The sequence below is a fragment of the Nycticebus coucang genome, chromosome 14 (assembly GCF_027406575.1).
Source record: "Nycticebus coucang isolate mNycCou1 chromosome 14, mNycCou1.pri, whole genome shotgun sequence".
NCBI lineage: Eukaryota > Metazoa > Chordata > Mammalia > Primates > Lorisidae > Nycticebus > Nycticebus coucang.
The window spans coordinates 92,918,711-92,941,871 of record NC_069793.1 but is presented as its reverse complement, the minus strand read 5'-3'; the positions used below and the strand labels follow the sequence as shown (position 1 = coordinate 92,941,871).

Below are 23,161 nucleotides of genomic sequence, written 5' to 3'. Positions count from 1 at the left end.
AAGTAGCTGGGACTACAGGTGCCCACCACAATACCCGGCTATTTTTTGTTGCAGTTTGGCTGGGCCAGGTTCGAACCCACCAACCTCGGTATATGGGGCCGGTGCCCTACCCACTGAGCCACAGGTGCCGCCCCCAAATTCTTTTATTCAATATTTATTTATTTTTTTAATTTATTTTTTTATTGTTAAATCATAGCTATGTACATTTGTGCAATCAAGGGGTATAATGTGCTGGTTTCATATACAATCTGAAATATTCTCATTAAACTGTTCAATGTAGCCTTCATGGCATTTTCTTAGTTACTATATGTAGACATTTGTATTCTGCATTTAGTAGGTTTCGCCTGTACCCATTCTTATTCAATATTTATTGAGTTCCACTATGTTCAGGCCCCAGAGATACAGCAATAAACAAAACAGTCGCCATTTCATGGAGCTTAAGTTCTAGTTAGTAACACAAACAGATATTCACTGTACAATGTTAGCAAATAATAACTGCAGTGAGGAAAAAATAAAGCAGCATGACAGTAGAAAGAAAAACAGAGAATGATCTTTTAGAAATACAAAACAAGAAGAGCCAAATTGGGCTCCCACCTGTAATCCTAGCACTCAGGGAGACTCAGATGGGAGGGTCACTTGAGCTCAGGAGTTCAAGACCAGCCTAAGCAAGAGTGAGACCCTGTCTTTACTAAACAAAGATAAATTAGTCAAGTATTGTGGCACATTTCTGAAGTCCCAGTGACTTGAGACTCAGTTAATGTTGGGAGGCTGACACAGGAGGATCACTTGAGCCCGGGAGTCTGAGGCTGCAGTGAGGTATGATGATACCACTGCACTCTAGCTGGGATTACAGAGTCTGATGACTCAAAAAAAAAAAAAAAAAAAAAAAAATCCAGGCAGAACAAACCACAAATTAGCTAGTATTTGTGTGGATGAGGCAAAATAAGCAAAGAACAAGCTACAGTGATTCACTTAAGTTTTTACAATCAATAATCTATCAGAAAACCTTTCATTTCAACCAGTAAAGGGACAAATAAGTAACATTTAACAGGGATTACCACTACTAAATAGTAAATCCAGCTCCCTGGAACATATGGCTAATCTCCAGACAGGTCAGAATGGACAATAAACATCTGCACCTCAGTTTACTTTTACATATTCTACAGCTAGGCCCCAAGACACGGAAAACACAGGGGAGTTTTTCAAGGCTAGGTTTTCATGCCCGACTATCACACCAAAGCCTGATGGACAAGAAAACATCATGAAAAACAGGCCCTATAGCAATAATAGAGAGGGAAGGAGGCCAGCATTTTAATGAGATGTAATAAGGAGGAGAAATCCGAATTAGGATGAATAAAAGAAAGTAGAAAGCTATAATTAAAATAATTCGTAAGTTAGAATTATTTATCCTTGGTGAAAATAAATTTTTATGTAGGATTCATTACTGCCCCTGCTTGATAACTTACTTGCTAAAGCAAACACTAACTTCCTGCAATATATATATATATTTTTTTATTGTTAGGTATTCATTGAGGGTACAAGAAACCAGGTTACACTGATTGCATTTGTTAGGCAAAGTCCCTCAACTTCCTGCAATATTTTTAAAACAAATAAAATAATTCATGGCATAATACTGAAGATGATTCAACATCAACTTCCTGTTCTTGCTTAAGGACCCTCTTGCATTAGTAATGACTAACTAAAAACCATTTGCAATGTCTACTCGAACAAGAAAATCTTGATTAACTACACCATAAATCAGATGATTAACCTCTCCCTCTCACCTGCCCCACAATTCAGAAATAAAGAAGTCACCTAGGACACTGAAAGTTTACTAAACACACCCTAAGTGGTTCAAAGTACAAGACTATCAAAGAAGCACTTTCCTTAGAACATAACAGAAGTAGCTGGAAGATACAAGGACCTTTAAAGGAATCTATTTCTAAAATTCCGACCAATTTTGGTATTGAAATTCTGGTCTCATGTATTTATGATGAGTCACAACTGTTCTTACTATATGCAAGGGACTATTCTAACTTCTTTGCAAACAAATACTTAACTCATTTAATAACCTTATGATGTAGGTTCTATTTTTATCTCCACTTTATAGGTGAGTAAACTAAGGCAAAGAAAAGTTAACTTGTCCAAGATCACTCAACCCAAGTTAGTAAGTGGCAGAGCTGAGAGTCAAACGCTGACAGTTTTGCTGTCCAGAACTCATGCTCATGAGTCCTACACTACAAGTATGACAAACAGTAGTAACAAGCTGTTTTGTTTCTGGAAATATTTCCCAGGAACTTACATGAAATTCCGTGGCTTCAGTTACATCCATGTGAACGGCTCCGACATCTTTAACGTCTCTCACAGGATCACCAGTCCTTCTCCACCAAATGGACACTGATGCTTCACAACATGCATGCCCATATTCTGAGTGGGTTTTACTTTACATCATTTGCCTCTCAAGTAAAACTTTAACATTTATTAAGTAATAAAACATTCACATTTCCATGACTAAATTTTACTAAGTAGCTTCCAATTGGTATTATTCAACCCCAACATTAAACTCTGTATGTACCACAAGATTGTGAGGCCTCACCTATGAGGAAGTAAGTAGATTCTAAAGCTTTCTAAAGCCCACAGGGAAAGTTCTCAGATTTCTTACTGAGTTATTATCTATAGTCTGGGATCACACAGCACTGCATAGGTACAGACAGCCTCCAACGTGGCAGTCTCCATCTATTCCTCCACGGTCGTTTAGTCTTCTTTCAGTCGCCCAAACTTCTCTTCTTCTCCTCCCTGCTCCAGAACCTTCCAAAGCACAGTTCCTCCTACAGGAACTCTGCTCTCCGCGCTCCTGCGGAGCCAACTCCTACTCATCCTTCCCACTTTGAATGCTGCTTCTTCCTGACGCCTTGCTTACGTACTGTTTCCTCTCCTGTTGCATCGGGCTCTCTCTCTTTATTAAGAAGGTCCCATCACTTCAGTAATTTAGCAATCCCTTCAGTCTCCAAGCTGCATGGCTATTCAGCTCGTTTTTCTCCCACCACTGACATTTTCAATGTGTCTACTCCTCAGCACCTGTCTCCACCTAGCCTCCATTGTGTTCAATCCACAAAAACTATTCTTCTTGTGAAGCTTTTCTTGATTCTGTCTCACTAGTAAGATTCTTTCCCACCTATAAACCGAAATACTTTTTTGATTTCTTGAGAACTTGTGATATATTGTCTGTGTTCACTCTTTTAAACTGGTTTAACCATAGGCCATGTAAGCATTATGGGAAGAATATAGAGAAAGAATTTTCTCCATTTTTTAATGGGTAGATTTGCACAATTCTGCAAGGTTGCTCAGAACAAAAATACATCTGTTATAAACTATTGCCAGGTTAGTTTGTGATATTTTGCTTTGCCACTTACGTAGACCTGTGACTCTCAAAATGTATAGAAAGGAAATAAACTCAAACTGCTCTGCGATTCTGTTTATTAAAGAGTCTGTCATAAACGTAAATGTATGAAATTCATATGCTTGACCACATAAGCCCTAAAAATCCCTAGTGAAGTTCCACCCACACTACTAAAATTCTCAGGTAGATACAGTGGAAAAAGTCATCATACACAAATCTGAGAAACTTTACAACACAATCACACACCACATAATGATGTCCTACTCGACAATGGACTGCACACACACTGGAGGTTCTGTAAGCCTATCCCGTCTACCTTCATTAATGCTGCAGTGCCAGGCCTTACCTCTTTCACAGTTAGGTAACGGTTAGCACAAATACTCGTCAATATGCTACACCTACCTACAGGATTCACACAGCAAGGCACTACACAGGCCTAGGGACAACAGGCTATACCGTACAGCTTAGGTGTGTGGTAGGCTGTATTGTTTCTTGGTTTGTGTAGCAGTCTATGATGTCAAGATCTGCAGAATGACAAAATCACCTAATGACCTACTTCTCAGAACACATCCCAGTCGTTAAGTGGTGCATGACTATATTATTGTAACTTTTTCTGTGGCCTCAATATGCCAAATATGGAATAATAAATGATTTATTGAAGAAAAAGTTTAAGCTTATAAATCAAGTTTTGGTAAAAAGAAATAAATAAAAATAAGATTTTTCTTCTTGCTTCTGAAGTAACTGATTTTCTCTCAGGGTGAAAATTGACCTCAAGCATGCAGCTGTGTCATAAGCCCAGACTCTTATTTTTATGTACAGGATGAAAAGGTAGAAAGCTAAAAATACTACAGACGTGTAGGCCATCATGAAAGTTTTGAAATGCACAAAAATGAAGAAATGTGCCACGTGCTACGTAGCTCATAGCGTTAGGGCACCCACCACATACACTGGGGCTGGGGGGCTGGTGGGCTCAAACCCAGCTGGGCCTGCTAAACAACGACAACTACAACAACAAAAAAATACAACCGGGGGTTTTGGCAGGTGCCTATAGTCCCAGCTACTTGGGAGGCTGAGGCAAGACAATTGCTTGAGCCTAAGAGTGTTTGAGGTTGCTGTGAGCTGTGATGCTACAGCACTCTACAGAGGGCAACACAGTGAGACTCTGTTAAGAAATGTAAAATCTGTGCGGATGGACATAAGTGAAGTCCTCCCAGCAACACTAATAAACCAAACAAGTCAAAACTGGCACAGGTGAATCAGAACAGTGTTGACTGTGTTTCTTGGAAGTGAAATAATGGACCATAACACTGTCTGTCTCAAAACTTTTGTAGTGACACACATATACTGATAAAAATCCACTTCAAGCAAATCAATGCAAGAACAATGGCTAGCCCATCAGCCTGCCCTTTAGTTCAGGTGTTTACTCATATTTTATAGGTAGCTAGACTATTCTTCTGCTAAAAGATTAGAAAATGCTGATGAGTCCAAACCCCTTGTAAAGCATCAGACCAGTAAATGTCCTAAGACAAAACTTAGTCTAGACCAGTAGTTTTCAACCTTTTTTAATCTCACACCATACTTGAACATGTAGTTAAACTTCAGTGGCACACTTATATTGTATTGATCAACAACAACAACAAAAAGAGTCTAAAAAAGAATATGCTTACTGTGCTTTGAACTTCTTTCAAAAATAATTTAATTAACGATCTTTAAAATTTTTCAGGGCATACCAGTTGAAAACCAGCGGTCTAGCGCTCACAGATCTGAGGCTCAGGTTGGAATCCTGGCACTGCTACCTGCCTGCATCCTAGTAATTAGCAGAACGTGTGCCCCAATCACTGTGCTCTTTTACATCTCACTGTACCTACCCACCTGCCTGCATCCTTCTCTTCTCAGCAGACTTAAGCTCATTTTTATTTTTATATCTCTAAGGCTTAGTATTACCACCAAACACGACAAAAGTGTGAGCTGAAATATTTGATTAAGAACTTATCTGTGGACAGAACAACTGGTCTTGGTCAAGTCAAAATTTCTCAGGTCCTTTGTGCTTTTAAAAATTATAGATTTTTTTCTTTCTTTTTTTTTTATTGTTAAATCATAGCTGTGTACATTAGTGCAATCGCCTGTACCCATTCTAAAAATTATAGATTTTTAAAAGTTGATAACTTTTTGCAGTTTTTACATTAAATCTCATGAAATGAGTCATTCATTTGTACTAGGCACTCAGTAAAAGTTCCTTTCCAGCCTGAAATAGAAAAAAAAAAAAAAAAAAAACACCACAAATAATAAAAAGATCTCTAATGATATTTCTAAGGCTTTACATTTAAACCATTCAGGAGTCTTCCGTCTGTGCAGCCAGTGAACCAGCAGTATGAGCATCAGCTAGAAATTCAGAAATGCAGCTCCCACTGAAGCAGACCACTGAGTAAGAATTGCACCTGAACAAAACACCTGAGTGATCCCTCTGCATGCCATAAACTGAGAAGCACTACTCTTGAATATAGGACACTGATAAGGTTCACGGGTTTCATTAAACCTTTGAGCAAAAGTACAATTCACCAGGTTACTTACTTTAAAAAAGAAAAAATCTCCCATAACATTTGTTATGACTATACAGAAAGCGTCTGTCTTGACTCCGTAACCCCAGTGGCCATCACGGAGCCTAATACAAAGTAGTACATTTGATATCTGTTGAATGAATGATTAGGAAGGGAAAAATATAACTGTCAAGGTAAAACTATGATACACTTAAACAAATAATTTTGCCATTTGTCATTTACAGTTGTTACAAACTTCCTATAAGAGAGGGCCAAGTGTGAGCTCAGAGAACCTTTTAATTATGTAACTCTTCAAGGCTTTCTTCAGTTCAACTGGAGTCTTTCAGATTTTATCTTAATAAAATGGTTTAGAGTTTAAGTTTGTACATAAAAATGTTTTCTATGAAGTTTCATTAAAACAGAAACAAATAGCTCATTTAGACTTCAGGCTGCTCAAATAAAGCAAACACTTTCCATTAAATTTGAACTAAAAGCAAGTTTTACCACCTCTTTTCATTACTAACACCAAAAAAAATCTTACTCTGGAAAATTGTGACTTTTGTTGCAGGATTTATTCCATTTCACTTATGCTGCCTATATATGGCAGTTTATGAATATCGTTTTAAAAGAATTAGCATCTTAATCTTTCACACAAATATTCCTCCAATGAGTCATACAACTACTGTAGGAAGAGAGTAACCAGAAGGACTTAGAAATCAGGGGAAAGACAAAAATAATATTCCAATACTTAGGAAGAGAAGAAATAAAACAGGCATTTGACTTGGTTCTTAAATGTAAATAATTTAATCTCTTTCTCATTTTCTCTTCTCCAATGCTGAGCAGTTTCCAAAAATCTACAAATAATCACTGAGGAAAAGCTGAACACGGACGCTATTATTTTTTATGCCCTCATATCTAGTAATTGATTTTATTAAGAAGGTGGCAGTGATAATCGTGCACCTAAGACTTTTTTCTTTATATTCCTTAGTAATATGCTCTTACTCTTCTCGATTCATTTCTTAGTTAAAATAACAAATTTATAACCCTTTTTTCTTTATTAAGTTTAGTATTTATGCTAAAATCTTAATAACTTTTCAGAATGCAAATGAATTTTACTTTCCCAATTATTCCAGAGACTTTTTTTTTGTAGAGACAGAGTCTCACTTTATGGCCCTCGGTAGAGTGCCGTGGCATCACACAGCTCACAGCAACCTCCAACTCCTGGGCTTAAGTGATTCTCTTGACTCAGCCTCCAGAGTAGCTGGGACTACAGGCGCCCGCCACAATGCCCAGCTATGTTTTGGTTGCAGTTCAGCCGGGGCCGGGTTTGAACCCACCACCCTCGGTATATGGGGCTGGCACCTTACCGACTGAGCCACAGGCGCCGCCCGAGAGTTCTAATAGATTAAAAAACAAAACAAAACAAAAAACTTTGTTATTTTTGCTCTAAGATCACATCAAAACTTAAAAATCTTGGGTTTGTCTATATTTCCCCTTCGTTTGGAAGATCTCCCCTAAACTAAAGCAAAAAAACAAGAAAGAATCACCTTATTTGACATAATCAAACACACAACCAAGCAGGTGAACACAGAACTCTAGTGAGACTTAGATAATTATTTTGTATTTCATGATTCTCAAATGGAAATACTCTTTCTAAAACTGGAACTCTATAAAAACATGAATTTGAAGCTACTGAAAAACAAAGTAACTCTAAATACTCACTTTTCAACAATTAATTTGGGTTTCTTTAAAGCATGAATGAAGAAATGATTAAGCTATGACCAGAATCAGGCAGCATCGGGAGTGATCCGGGTGGCGGGGCCAGCGGGGACACAGGACTCACCGGAGCAGACACAGCATCCGCAAGTCAGTGTCCTCTGCAGTCTGACTACATGTTATCATGGAATTACTTTCTCTATTTCATGAAGAAATTTTTCAAATCTTCATATTCTTTCTATGTGCTTATCTGCATCTTTTTATTCAAATGAAATGGAATGATCTACCATTTTAAGTAAGAAAAATGGTAACTGTTTCTACATTACCAACTTTTTCAGGAACTTAACCATCAAATAAATTAAGCTACAAACTACATAAAACAAACCAAGCCTCTTAAGGATTGAGCATAGTGATTCTGGATTACCATGCTTTTGCTTTTACCATTTTCCCTTTACCCACAGTCATCTTCTCTTAATTTACCTGAATTTCGAGATGAGAAAAGAAAGATGAGCAAAAAGAAAACAGCCATTTTCTTTACACTTGATCTTAGCTAAGAGGCAGAGAAGCCTTTCAAAATGAAAATTTGTTGGTTGGACATGGTGGCTCACGCCTGTTATCCCAGTACTCTGGGAAGCAAAGGAGGGAGCCTTGCTTGAGCTCAAGAGCTGAGATGCCTGCGTCTACTAGAAAAAGAAAAAGTCAGCAGGGCGCTGTGGTGGGCACCTGTGCTCCCAACTACTCAGGAGGCTGCAGCAGAAGGATCGCTGTTGTTTGAGGATGCTGTGGAGCTAGGGCTAATGCCACAGCACTCTTAGCCTGCACAGCAGAGTAAGATTGTTTCACTAAAACACAAACAAACAAACAAAAAACCAAAGAGCTAATAAAATACACTGTCTCTTTTTCTTGACTGCAATGACTTTGGGCTTTATTTGTTATAGTTTCATTCCTATTTGATTTGACTTTAGACCTTTTTCATATATCATTACTTCAGACTGACAATTTCCATCTTGTAATAATCAAGAACTGTCAGGACGTCAGGAAAATTCACTTATGTAAAAGAAGAAAATTGTATTCATACTTGACACTCTACCACCTACAGCAAACATAAACTCCAAGTGAATCTAAAAGTAAAAAGTTAACCTAGTATTGGACAAGAGTCACCTGTATTTTGATTATAGAAAGCTCGCAGAGGATGAACATAGACCCAAAGACAGTGTGGTCATATAAAATAACAGTGGTTGCTAGTTATTACAAATGGATTAAATTGTGATCTTAAAATATCAGATCACATTTACTTACCTACTATACATGCAAAACTAGTATACACCAAGGACTGTATGTGATGAATAATAAATTCTAACTACGTGCCAGTAACGTGTTAGTTAATTCTCACAACAGTCCTGAGTTCAGTGATACTATTATCCCATTTTCCAAGTGAATAAACTGAGGCACAGGTAGATACAGCAACGGAGTAAATGCCACCTGATATTCAAACCAGGTCCACCTGACTCCAGGAGCCCTTGGCCTTAACCCTCATTCTAAATTGTCTCAGTTGCAAAGGTGAAAAGTGGAACTTCCAAGTTTGTAAACTGGAATACATAAAGCAGAAATTAACCACACCTAAAACTTGCTGGCTCTGAAACTTCTCACACCTTCTTTACTTTGTATTTTTCTTTTTACCTTAATGCATTTATGGGGTACAATGTGCTGATTTCATATAGAATTAGGAGCGTTTACATCACATTGGTTAATACATACCTCTTCTCATTTACTTAATTATTGTGTTAAGACATTTATACTCTATACTTAATAGATCCAACATGTACCCTTTCATTATGCACCATAGGTGTGATCTCACCATTCACCCTCCCTCGATCTGACCTCCCGGCTCCCCCTCCTCCCTCCTTCATCCTGGGCCATAGCTGTGATCTATTCTTCATACGAAAGTGTAAGTGACTGTTGGCTTGGTGCCTATAGCTCAAGCAGCTAAGGTGCCAGCCACATACACCAGAGCTGGTGGGTTCAAATCCAGCCTAGGCCTGCCAAACAACGATGAGAAACACAACTAAAAAATAGCTAGGCACTGTGGCGGGCGCCTGTAGTCCCAGTTACTTGGGAGGCTGAGGCAAGAGAATTGTTAAGCCCAGGAGTTGTAGGTTGCTGTGATGCCATGGCACTCTACCCAGGGCGACAGCTTGAGGCTCTGTATCCAAAAAAGTTAAAAAGTAAAAAAAAAAAAAAAAAGTGTGAGTGATTATAAATTGGTTTCATAATAGTACTGAGTACATTGGATATTTTTTCTTCCATTCTTGAGATACTTTACTAAGTAGGATATGTTCCAACTCCATCCACTTTGTGCTTTTTAAAGTTAAAAATCTTTTATCAATGTTTCACCTGTCATTTTTAGACTTCAGATCTATTCTCTAGCTTTGTCGTTTTTCTTGATGACAATCTCTCTTTTCCTTTTGGTCTTCTGTGCTCAGAAAGGGATTCCACAATGCAGGAGTGATCGGACAGGTGGACGTTGGGCCAGCTCTGTAATACTTCCTCGTTTTGCTTGCTTCTGAACACATCCCCTTCTAAATTCCTTTCACAAAGTTGTAGTTTACCTCCCAATTAAATGGCACAGTTAAACAATATAAATTATTCTTGTTCATAGGATGTACTGTCTTGCCTCCAGAACGTTTTTTCAGGTGCACCTTTGTTTTAGGGGACTTCTCAATTACAAATATTCCAGAACTGGCTCAATTACCAACCACAGGTCTCTGGTCTAGTTAATGAAATACACCATTTCAACCTCTTATGTTGAAAAACAACATGTGAAAACAAAGCCAACTGTGACCATTTTTGCTAAACTGAACTAAACTTAAATAGGTTTTCGTAAAATCCTAGAATCTTCAAAGGTCATCCACTCCAATCAACCATTAAAAATGATGTAGAAAACAGTGTGAGAGTCTAACAGAAATGACAGTACTTAAAGGAAAGCTTAGAAAGGAGAAGCCACAGTAGAACAGAAACTAGACTCAAATTTTTAATGAGAATTTTTTTTTTTCCGGGGCTGAGTTTGAACCCGCCACCTCCAGCATATGGGGCGGGCGCCCTACTTCTTTGAGCCACAGGAGTCTCCCAGGATGAAAAATTTCTGTAGGTAGCCTGCAAAACTGGAAGCCATTTCCTGCTGTTATGCTGTGTCCTCAAAAATTTACTTATAATTCTTGTTCATAGTCTCTATACTTGAAAAGTTCCTTAAAATATTTCTTTCTTTTCCTTTTTCTGAGACATAGTCTCATTCTGTCGCTCTGGGTAGAGTGGCATTACAGCTCACAGCAACTTCAAACTCTTGGGCTCAAGAGATCCTCCTGCCTCAGCCTCCCAGGTAGATGACTGTGGATAACTGCCACCATGCCAGGCTAGTTTCTCTGGGGTTTTTTGTAGAGATAGGCTCTTGTTCAGGGGGATCTCAAACTCCTGAGCTCAAGCAATCCACCCGCCTCAGCTCTCAAAGTATTACTATTACATATGTGAGCTACCATGCCCAGCTAAGATCTTTTTTTTTTCCCCCCAAGCAGAGAAGAGCATTACTTTTTCTGTTTCTTTCAAAGAGATAGTCACTTTTACATTCTGTGCAATCCCTGACTGAAAGTTAAGATCATTTTCTCGTATAGATGTTTAGAAAACTATTGGCTACCCCACTGGAGAGTACATAGCCAAACTCCAGGGCTGTTTTCCAGATAGAGAAGCCCCAGATGGAAAGCTTATTATATATATGGCTATAATTTTGTGCAAACATGAAGTATCAAGATTATAGTTCCCCTGACATTCATTCTAAAACATGTCAAACATGTGTACCAGTCCTCTGTTCATTTTTTAAATTATTTTATTAAGCAACAGTCTTGCTCTGCCATACAGGCTAGATAGAGTGTAGTGGTGTAATCAGCTCAATACAGCCTTGAATACCCAGGCTTGAGCAATTCTCTAATCTGAGCCTCAGTAGCTAGGACTATAGGCACACACCAGTGTGCCTGGCTAATTTTTTAAAGTTTTTGCACAAACAGGGTCTTGCAATGTTGCCCAGGCTGGTGTCAAACTTCTGGCCCTAAGTGATGACCCCAACCCAGCCTCCCAAATTGCTGGGATTACATAAGCCATCATGCCTAGCCTATTTATTCTTTTTTTTTTTGTAGAGACAGAGTTTCACTTTATCACCCTGGGTAGAGTGCTGTGGCATCACACAGCTCACAGCAACCTCCAACTCCTGGGGCCCAGGCGATTCTCCTGCCTCAGCCTCCCGAGTAGCTTGGACTACAGGCACCCGCCACAAGGCCCGGCTATTTTTTTGTTGCAGTTCGCCGGGGCCGGGTTTGAACCTGCCACCCTCGGTATATGGGGCTGGTGCCCTGCTCACTGAGCCACAGGCGCCACCCGCCTATTTATTCTTAAATAGCTAAGTGAAATGGAAAAAAGGAAAGATAAGAAACAAGTGCCTGTAATTCAGAGTGAAAAGAGGCAGGCATTAAACAAAAACCACCACTAGCCTCAGCACTTGATTTGATAGCTAAGCCTCCGTTGGGGGCCTAAATAAACCCTTCCCCCTCCTCCTCCCCTAGAACAAAAGGTCTACCTGGCCCCACCCCAAAAGTTCCACCAGAAAGATGCTAGCTGCCAGAACCTTGCAGCAAGCTGTAGAATATTCCTCCTCCTATGCCCAGTATAAAAACCAGCCTCCAACCACCTCGGTGCATGTGCTATCTTTGCCCAGGTGGGTCTCTGTCCCCTGTCATTAAACTGTACCCATCTCTGGGTACACCGCCAAACTCCTTTCAGCCTCCATTTGTATTTGGCACCAAATTCACATATAAATTTGTCTGATTTTGAAAAATTTCACATACACTTAATATAACACCTTATTCTCATTTTAAAACATTTCTAGTAACATTTTCCTTTTTTGGATCTGTTTTGTTGATGCTATTGCTTTAAAAAGCTTTTCGGTTTCACCACACTTGTAAGCTCATCTCTTCTTAACTCATCATACTATCTGACCATCCCCCATCAAAGGCAATGATCTAGCACAGCGGTTCTCAACCTGTGGGTTGCAACCCCTTTGTAACAATGAAAATACAGGGCGGCGCCTGTGGCTCAGCGGGTAGGGCGCTGGCCCCATATGCCGAGGGTGGCGGGTTCAAACCCAGCCCCGGCCAAACTGCAACAACAACAACAAAAAAATAGACGGGCATTGTGGCGGGCGCCTGTAGTCCCAGCTACTTGGGAGGCTGAGTCAAGAGAATCGCCTAAGCCCAAGGATTTGGAGGTTGCTGTGAGCTGTGTGACGCCACGGCACTCTACCAAGGGCGATAAGGTGAGACTCTGTCTCTACAAAAAACAAACAAAAAAAAACAATGAAAATACATCCTGCATATCAGATATTTATGTTACGATTCATAACAGTAGCAAAATTACAGTTATGAAGTAGCAATGAAAATAATTTTATAGTTGGGGGTCACCACAATGTGAGGAACTGTATTAAAGGGTGGAGGCATTAGGAAGGTTGAGAACCACTGATCTAGCATATACTCTTTAAATATTCTTTCCCCTTAAAGGAATCCTATTTATTAGAAACAAAGCCTCCTTAAGCAAACACCATTCCCATGCCCAAACAAGCCAGAGTTGAGATAAAACATCCACAATTATTTTAAAGCCTGTTAAAACCAATTCCAAAACATGGAAGTTGGGCATGGAACAGCAGTTCCCCAGCACAGCTAGTATTTTTGAATAGTGCCTCCAGTCCATTAGTAATTAGTAGGTCCCACCCTGTCTGCTAGGTATTCTATCCCGGGTTAACATACAGATTAAGAACCCCATTATGAAAATCTGAATCTGCCACTTAGAAGTTGTATGCTTTAGGGAAGGTTACCCAAATCCTCTCATATGAAGTGTGACTAATACAGCATCTAACAAATGGTTATTGTGAGGATTAAATGAGATAATGCAAAATGACCTTAACAGAACACCTGTGAAAAAAAATGACAGTAGGACCTCATAGTGACCATCTTCTTAAGCTGAGCGTCTCCGTAAGGTGACCAGACATGCACCACGCGTATGTATCAGCAGCCCAGTTCCGTATGTTGACCAGTTGGACACAGGCTTTTGGCTGGTCAACTTACAGAGGTTCTACTATATTACTATTAAGGTTATGACATTCCTCCTACCACCATTTGATGATTCTAAATCTCTTTCGGAGTGGCTTTTCCAATTTCAGTTCTTCTCTCCAACTCTCCTAACCCTGCCCGGCGGTGCCTCTTGCCCCTCCATGAAACTGCCAAAGTGGCCTCTTTACTAAGCACAGCTCTAAGTTAGCACACCTTCTTATTTACAGGTATTTTACAAACAAGCCAGAATTGAGATACAACATCCAGTTATTTTAAAGCCCGTTAAAAACAATCTGATACATACCTTTGATTTTAAACAAATTTGAGCCTAAATTCTCTCATTTCCTTAAACTATGACCATCAGAAAATGTAACAGGACATGAGCAAATAAACCAATGGTTCTAAAAGAATCACAATCAACCTTGTTAGATACAAAAAGCCTAATCTTCCAAAATATACTTCAAGTTACTGAGTTGTTACTAATTTCCTAATTTGTTACTAATTTTAGATGGAACATGGCAAAAATAACGTGAATCATCATTTTTTGGACCATAGCAGATTTCCCAACTTTATTTGAAAATCTGTACCTACTAATTGTACCACCCTTCCCACCCTTAACAGTCGCCTGCCAAAGGTTGTTTAAGAAAATCTATAGTGCAGCTACTATTGTGTTGGCTGGTTTACTGGACAGGGAAAATTGATGGACTGTGAAGGAGAAAGCCATTAAGGCCGTAAGAGCCACCCCACTTAACTGTTGTTGCCTTCTGGGCCCTGAACTAGGGCACTCAGCAGGAGGGTAAAATGTGGGGAACAGGAGAGGCATCAGAAATCCAGCTCAAATGCTCCAATCCCTGATTCAAGGAATGGGACTACATTTTCCCAGAGGAAGGGACACCTTTTCCTCATATGTGCAAAGGCACGCAATGGGCTAGCTATGGCCTTGGACCACCTAACAACAGAGAAAGAGGATAGATAGTATGTAACTGACTAGGGAAGGTAAACTAAGTACTTACTCTATAATAGAAACTTTATACATATTATTTCCTTTAATATCTTCCTCTATTGCAAGGAGTACTGTCATGCCTTATTACAGAGATTAAAAAAACTGCAGATTTAAATAAACTGCCAAATAAGAGACAGAAAAAAGATTTACATCCAGTTTTATCTTCTGTGGAAAACGTAGGAGTAGAAAAGGTTCTTAGGGCTTCGTAAGTTATTGCCTTCCAGGTATTTTGGGGGCAGAATGAATAGCTGTTTTGAAAATTAAATTAAGAACACCATGGCTTGGCTTTCCATCCAACTCAGAAGAGGACAACTTCCCTTCCAAGACCTCAGACACAGAGCAGACTAAAACACGAGCATGATGAAATTAACAAAACCGACAAGGAGATACTCATTTCAGAACCAAAATTTTAAAAATTGTTGGCTTTCAGTTACTGGCCCCCTTTTACATTAATGATTAAAAAAGCTGTAATATAGCATATGTTATTTTTTAAATGTCTCCCACATGAACCTAGAGAGAAAATAAATACCACCCATGCTTCAGTTTCCTTAAAAGAATAATAACTATTTTTCCATATAAAGTTTCACCAAAGCATAAGCATTACTCCAAGTGCTCTAATTATAGTGTCTCACTCACCTGAGGCTGAGTTCATCATATTCTGCTGCACTGGTGGACTGGTGGGGGCTGGAACATTCATCTGAGAGAGCATGGCCTTCCTGGGGTCCTGCCATGTTGTTGTCTGATCGATGTGACTGAGACAAAACAAACCACTGCATTAGGTAACAGATATCAGGTCCTAAAAACAATCCTCCTTATCCAAGAGAGTAGCTATGTGTGCTGATAATCAAAGGGAGCTTGAGTCCTGCCATCTCACTGCTCCCACCTTTCCTCTGCAACAGAAATTTTTCATCCTTAAATCACTCAACTTTCATCTCTTAAATCTTACAAATGAAAAATTTAAAAAACTTACTCCTGGAATTTTAAAAGAAAGGAAATCATCTTCACTTACTAGCTAACAGTAATCATATGACTAAACTCAAGATTCACAAGAAAATCATCGACTTACTTTCTCCTAAAGCCAAGAATGCCAAATAACCTAATTTTTAGGCCCAAAATCCTTTTGAAAAGTAAAGGGTTATACACACACACACAAGAAAACAAACCAAAAAAAAGGCCCCTCGGGGCTCGTAGCTCAGTGAGTAGGGTGCCAGCCACATACACTGGGGCTGGCAGGTTGGAGCCAGGCTCGGCAAGCCTGCTAAACAATAACTGCAACCAGAGGAAAAGAAAAATAGCCAGACATTGTGGCAGGCACCTGTAGTCCCAGCTACTTGGGAGGCTGAGGCAAGAGAATCACTTGAGCCCAAGAATTTGAGGTTATTGTGAGCTGTGACACCATGACACCCTACCTAGGGTGACAAAGTGAAACTCCAAAAAAAGAAGAAGAAAAAAAAAAAATCAATCTTACTATAATACATACCCCAAAGCCAAAAAAGAATTAAAAACCTCATCTGTTAAGTTTTCATTTTCTCCTTGACTATTTAATAACATGTTCTTACACAAAGCCCTTTGTTATTTGCTGAACATTTTCTATACATTAACTTACTGAGAAATACATGCATGCAATTTCTCCATCTATAAAACCGAGGATGAAAGCAGCTAAAGATAATATGAAACATAAGACTAACAAGGCATCTAGCACACTGTCTGCTGTATAAACTTTCAATAAATATTAGTTTTCGTCTTTCAAAGTTTCATTTGAGTGAAACAAAACTGAATATATTATACAAATACAACTATCTAAAAAATCAGCCTGAGCAATCTACCAAGACTCTGTCTCTACAAAAAATAAAAAGAATTAGCCAGGTGTGGCAGTGCACACCTGCAGTCTCACTCTGAGCCCAGGAGTTCTCAGCTGCAGGGAGGTAAGGGGATGCCAGGACAGAGCAAGACTTTCTCCCCCTCCCCTGCCAAAATCCTGCAGTAAAATAGCCAGAGAAGTAGCACTCAAAGATCCACGTACAAGGTTCTCTATGGTATCATTTGTAACAGCAAAAATTTGAAAGCCAGCAGCCCAATGATAGGGGATTGGTAAAGTCAGACTACTAAGCACAATTTAAAATATTTCTCAGATCATTTAACAACATGAAAAATATTCATAAGTTTTTTAAAATTTCAGATTAATATTAGGGTACGTATGACTAGGTTACATTGAGCTTATAAGGTAAAGTCCAAGTTGCAGTTGAGTCCTTCACCCAGTATGTGTGCTATACATATGCTCCCTACACTGCACCCTTACAATACAGCTTTTAAAGTTGGGTATAAAACAGTATGTACAGTATGAGGCTAACTTTAAAACTATATATTCATGTGTAGGGAATGTATAATAGAAAGAAAAGACATCAAAGAGATTTAACTGTTTATTTTCAGATGGCCAAATTATAGAAAAACCCAAATCATGAACTCCTATCACATTTGAAATGGGAAAAGAGATGGAAATAGGGTTATTTTTAAAAAAGAACACCCCCCTGCACTCCTTTATAAGTTTTGAAAAATCTTATAAAAATAATAAAAAGAACCCCCCCCACTCATTTTTTGGTGTTATTTAAATTTCAAACCTGAGTTCTCTCTTTCTGAATTATCCCACCATAAATAATCATGTAAATCAGTGGTTCTCAACCTTCCTAATGCCGCAGCCCTTTAATACAGTGTCCTGTGGGTGGCGACCCACAGAGGTTGAGAACCATTGATGTAAATGGTAATGATAGTGTCATTAACTATCCTGAAAAGGAACTAGAATGCTATCTAAGCTGGGCACAGTGGCTCTCATGCCTGTAATCCTAGTATTTTGGGCAGCCAAGGTAGAAGAATCACTTGAGTCTAGGAGTTCGAGACCAGCCCTGAACAAGAGCAAGACCCTGTCTCTACAAAAATAGAAAAATTAGCTGGGCACGGTGGCAAATGCCTGCAGTCCCAGCTTCCTGGCACCCTGAGGTAGGAGGATTCACTTAAGCTCAGGAGTTTGAAGTTGCAGTGAGCCACTGTACTCTAGCCAGACCAACAGATTAAGACTATCTCAAAAAAAAAAAAAAAATAATAATAATAATAAATTAGAATGTTATCTCATCAATAATTTTACCTTATCATTAACACAGTAAGAAAGGATTGTAGACTCCAACTAGATTTGGACTTAAGTATTATTTACTAGAAATGAGATAAGAGTTCTTTCTGCTCCCAGGTAATTAGAAAAGGGAAAAAAAAAAATAGGAAAGCTTTGTATACTTAGGAGTGATAATGGTACTGCTGGCACTACAAGGCTATTACAAACCAACTACAAATGTTAAGAGAAAATATTGCTTTATTTAGTAGTACATAATTTCTCAAATATTAACTTACTAGCACTTTCCTGACCCTCCACTGAATATAGCTACTTTTTAGCAGTAGACTAGCATTTTAGCATTTGCTCAGGTCTAGACAATATAGGCAAGAATTTATTCAAGTTTTACTATCTAAGTACCTTAAAAGGTTTTCATCAAGTTCAATTAACTGTTTATTCCACCTCCTCTTCAACACTCCACATTAATCATTGAATAAATTAAACCATAAAATGTTCTCTGAACACAGTGATTTTCCTGCTTATAGACAGATAGAAGCAATGTACACGTGGTAATCAATACGGTTACACCTGTATAACTGCATATAGTTTCCTTGAGGAAAGAAGTTTTTTAAAATCCAAAAGATGAACAAAATTTAAGGAAAGGTTTCTCACTGCCCACTGTAACAGTAAGAAAGTAGAAAAAGAAATAGCCAGTGACCATTACTGTATGTGCTCCTGCCTACTATTCCTTGTTTCCAAAACTTTCTTAAATCCCTGGTATGTGGGAGTGAATAAATTCGGGATCTTGTCTGTGAAGGAGTTTCTCTGAAAACTAACCCATCATTGTATCAATTATATTAACCCATGTTTTAATTTTCAGTTGTTGAAGCTATAGGTCATATTAGATAGACATCCATCAGGGGGTTTGGAAAAACCCGTTCTGATGACTGAATGTAACAACCACATGAATGTTCCCAAACAATGAAGCCAATCAATAAATCTGCTCTTCCCCCTTTAAAGAGTTTTAAATATAACGTAAAGGGTGAAGTTTTACTGCTTATAAAAAATCATTTTCCTGGCTTAGTGTCTGTAGCTCAGCAGCTAGGGTGCCAGCCACATACACTGGAGCTGGCAGGTTTGAAGCTGGCCTGGGCCTGCTAAAAACAATGACAACGACAAAAAAATAGCCAGGCGTTGTGGCAGGCGCCTGTAGTCCCAACTACTTGGGAGGCTGAGGCAAGAGAATCGCTTGACCCCAAGAGTTTAAGGTTGCTGTGAGCTGTGCCATCACAGCACTCTACTGAGGGTGACATAATGAGATTCTGTCTCAAAACAAAACAAAAAAAAATCATTTTCTGAAATGTTACTTAAATATATAAATGCTAAAATTTCCCCTCCCCCAAAAGTTGGAACTTCAATAAGTTAGTTTAGAGCCCAAAAGAACTACACTATGTTCCCTCAACTAATGTGCCACTTACTTTAAAAAGATCTACATCTCTTTAAGACTTGATTTTCAACTGGTATGCTGCGGCACACTGATGTGCTGCAAGAGGATCTTACGTGCGCTGTGAAAATTTTTAAAGATCATTAATTATTTTCAAGAGAAGTTCAAAGCACAGTAAGCATATTCTTTTTTTTTAATCCTTTTTTGATCAATGTAATTGAAGTGTGCTGCAGAAGTTTAACTCAAGGTTCAAGTGTGCATTGAGATAAAAAAAAAAAAGTTGAAAAACACTGCTTTAAGGAAAAAAGATGTCATTATCTAAATTTCCAACTGTAACACATACAACCATTTAGATATCAAAGGAAATGTGAAATCACACTGCTTTAAGGAAAAAAAGATGTGATTATCTAAGTTTCCAACTAATACACGAACAACCATTTAGATGTCAAAGGAAATGTGAAATAAAATTAACTTCAGAATATTTTGTTTTCATTTATTCTAGATGGTTAAATCATGAAAAAGAAAAGCTGTTTTATCAGTTTGTAACATATACAGTTGATCCTTGAACAAGGCAGGAGCTGGGGAGCCAGCCCTCAATCCTAGGCAGTCAAAATATCTATGGAAGTTTTGACTCTCTCAAACCTTCATTCCTGATAGCCGACTACTGACCTGAAGCTTCACTGATAAAATGAACAGTCAATTAACATATTTTGTCTGTTATATGCATTATACACTGCATTCTTACAATAAATTAGAAAGAAAGTTATTCACTAAGGAAATAATAAGGGAGTTCAATGCATTTACAGTAGTGTACTCATTTATGTCGTCTGTTCACAAGATGACTTGTCTGTCTGAAATGGCAGGCAAAAAAAAAAAAAAAAGAAAGAAAGAAGAAGTATAACATTAAGACAAGGGGGCTGGCACTGGTATCCCTGCTATGCAAACAGAAAACAGAAGAACTTGCCCAAGGTCACATATCCAATATGCAGAACTGCATCTGGTATCTTAGGAACTCTGAGAACAATTTTCTGTATCAGACATGTGAAAAGAACAATACTCAAAAATGGAAACTATGATATATATAATATTAAACAACAAAGATACTATATAAACACTAAGGAGGAGATTAAAGATTATATAAATACTAAGGAGGGTGCTGAAGATTAAAAGATGCCAGACCATTACAAGCACAATATCTATTACTACTAGAATACAAGTATCGTAAAGGAGGTATACCTGGTAGATTGCCTGGCACACAGTAGGGCTCAATAAGTATGTGCTGGATTGAGTGAGCATTAAAGTAGTGTGCATTACATAATAATGTAGGAGATTAAGCTTGCAAATGCTAACAGGAAAAAGGGATAGGAAAGGAAAAGAATTTTATCACTCAAGCTATACCAACCTTGCTCTGTTGCCCAAGCTGAAGTGTAATGGTACAATCATAGCTCATTGTAATCTTGAACTCCTGGGCCCAAATAGTCCTGCCTCCTCAGCCTTCTGAGTAGCTAAGAAAATAGGCATGAGCTGCTGTACCCAGATCAAATTATACCAATTCTAAAAATTCTAAAAAATGTCAAGACAATCATCAAAATACATAAGCCAAGAAGATAAAATTAAAGAAAAAGCATAAAACAGTATTTTCTGAGTTAAAAATATGAGTGGCAAGGGTGGCACCTGTGGCTCAGTCAGTAGGACGCAGGCCCCACATACTGAGAGTGGAGGGTTCAAACCCGGCCCTGGCCAAACTGCAACAAAAAATAGCCAGGCATTCTGTTGAGCACCTGTGGTCCCAGCTACTTGGGAAGCTAAGGCAAGAAAATCGCCTACGCCCAGGAATTGGAGGTTGCTGTGAGCTGTGTGATGCCATGGCACTCTACCAAGGGACAGAAAGTGAGACTCTGTCTCTACAAAAAAAAAAAAAAAAAAAGAGTGTATATAACATAGAAAATAATTAGAAAAATTACTTTATCTTGCTCCTAAGGATACTCTAATAGTCTAACTCCTGAACAGGAAAATAAGAAATTTGAAATACAACAGCCCCTTCAAGATAAGTTATTCTCCACCATTATTTTTGAAAAGGAAAGACAATTAGGTTTATGACTAAGATAAACTCTGTGATCATACTCTAGAGCAGCTAAGGCTGGGAAACGCCAACTTGGCTGAATTGAGTCTGATAAAACACACAGCTGTAGTCTGACCAAGGCAGCAGCAGGTTCTCCTATGTACGGTCACCTATTCCTATTGGCTTCTTTCCTTATCCCACCCTGCTGAGTGTGGTCTTTCATGCTGGGTGACTTAGCAACATGTTTGTAAACCCAAAAGGGGGGCAGAAATCTTTAAGTGAACCATTATAAAATTGACTTTTTGCATATTTCCACTAGTTAATTAAGGCTGTGGCATACAAAAATATTTAAAAAGTTTAAATCATCCTGAACCAATTCAATCCTTTTCAAATGGTTTTACCAGCTGGTCACCTTAACTCTGCCTGGCAGGAATAAGTCAGTGGATTAGAAGGGCACATGGCCAGTGGAAATGGGAGTCTGTGTGAAGTGGAGAGGCAGTGTCAGAAAGGGAGAGTCAACTTCTCCCTAAGAGCTCTCTGACATTAGATATTGACTATTGGAAAGCTTTCCCCCCTTGAATTATGCTCATTTGTCTCAAGAGTTGTGGTTTAAAAACCACCTTTTCTCAGGTTAGAAATATTCAAGACTACAGACGGTGGCCTGCTGGAATTCAATGTTTCAATTAGACTCGAATTCTGAGATGGAAATCTTACAAAACTCAAACCTAGCCCTTCAAGAAGCAAGGGGTATGGTCTCATAAAGAAAAACAATATTGTTACCATCATCATAAGAACAATAAATACTACTTCAAACTATCCTAGGGAAGACCCAAAGATCTCATCTTCACAGGACCAGATAATAATGAGGATGAAAATGTGACATTGTTTCTTTTCTTCTTTTTTTTAGAGACAGAGTCTCATTTTGTCACTCTTGGTAGAGTGCCGTGGCGTCAACAGTCCACAGGGACCTCCAGCTCTTGGGCTTAGGTGATTCTCTTGCCTCAGCCTTCCAAGTAGCTGGGACTACAGGCGCCCACCACAACGCCCGGCAATTTTTTTGTTGTTGTTGCGGTTTGGCCGGGGCTGGGTTCAAAACTGCCATCCTCAGTATATGGTGCCACCCCTGACATTGTTTCCCGAGTCTCTCACAGGAATTGGAAAATAAGTCATTTAAAAAAAAAAAAAAAAAAAGAGCTGCGATTTGTTAATATAAAGACATATGTCAGCCAGGCATCATGGGACAGACAGGCCTGTGCCTGTAATCCTAGCACTCTGGGAGGCTGAGGCGGTGCAATGGCTTGAACCCAGGAGTTTGAGGTTGCAGTAAGCCAAAATAATGCCCCTGCATTCTATCCTAGGTAACACAGTGACACTGTCTCACAGAAACGAGAGAGAGAGAGATATTGAGACTATCCAAGGACAAGTGACCAGCATGTAGAAGTGCTAGGATTTAAACTCAGAACCAATGCAAACCCTGCACTCTATTACATCAAATATTCTCCTATGTTCTGAGAACATTTTGGGTGTCATTTAGAATTCTTAAAAGACTAATTTCTAAAATCACCACCAACCCTCGCAATAATCGCTAATTTCTAAAATCTCCTCCAACTCTTGCAATAATAAAGTACAAGGAGACAGAGCTCTCCTCTACAACACCCAGTAGACCACAAACCCAGAATCACATCCTTTGTATCTTTCCCATTCAACAAAAGCAATGTGGTAGTTTAGATCTCAGGGCTTCCAGGTAGACCAAGGA

At 38.8% G+C, this 23,161-nt stretch overlaps 1 protein-coding gene across 12 annotated transcripts in view; it reads right to left on the bottom strand.

Moving 5' to 3' along the window:
- Positions 1-23,161, bottom strand: part of YAP1 (Yes1 associated transcriptional regulator) — a 130,967-nt gene that overhangs the window by 48,385 nt on the left and 59,421 nt on the right. For all 12 annotated transcript variants that reach the window (XM_053560891.1, XM_053560895.1, XM_053560893.1 and 9 more), the window contains exon 3: positions 15,439-15,554. In XM_053560891.1, coding sequence (XP_053416866.1) covers positions 15,439-15,554 — 116 coding nt within the window. The remainder of the gene's footprint in view (positions 1-15,438; positions 15,555-23,161) is intronic.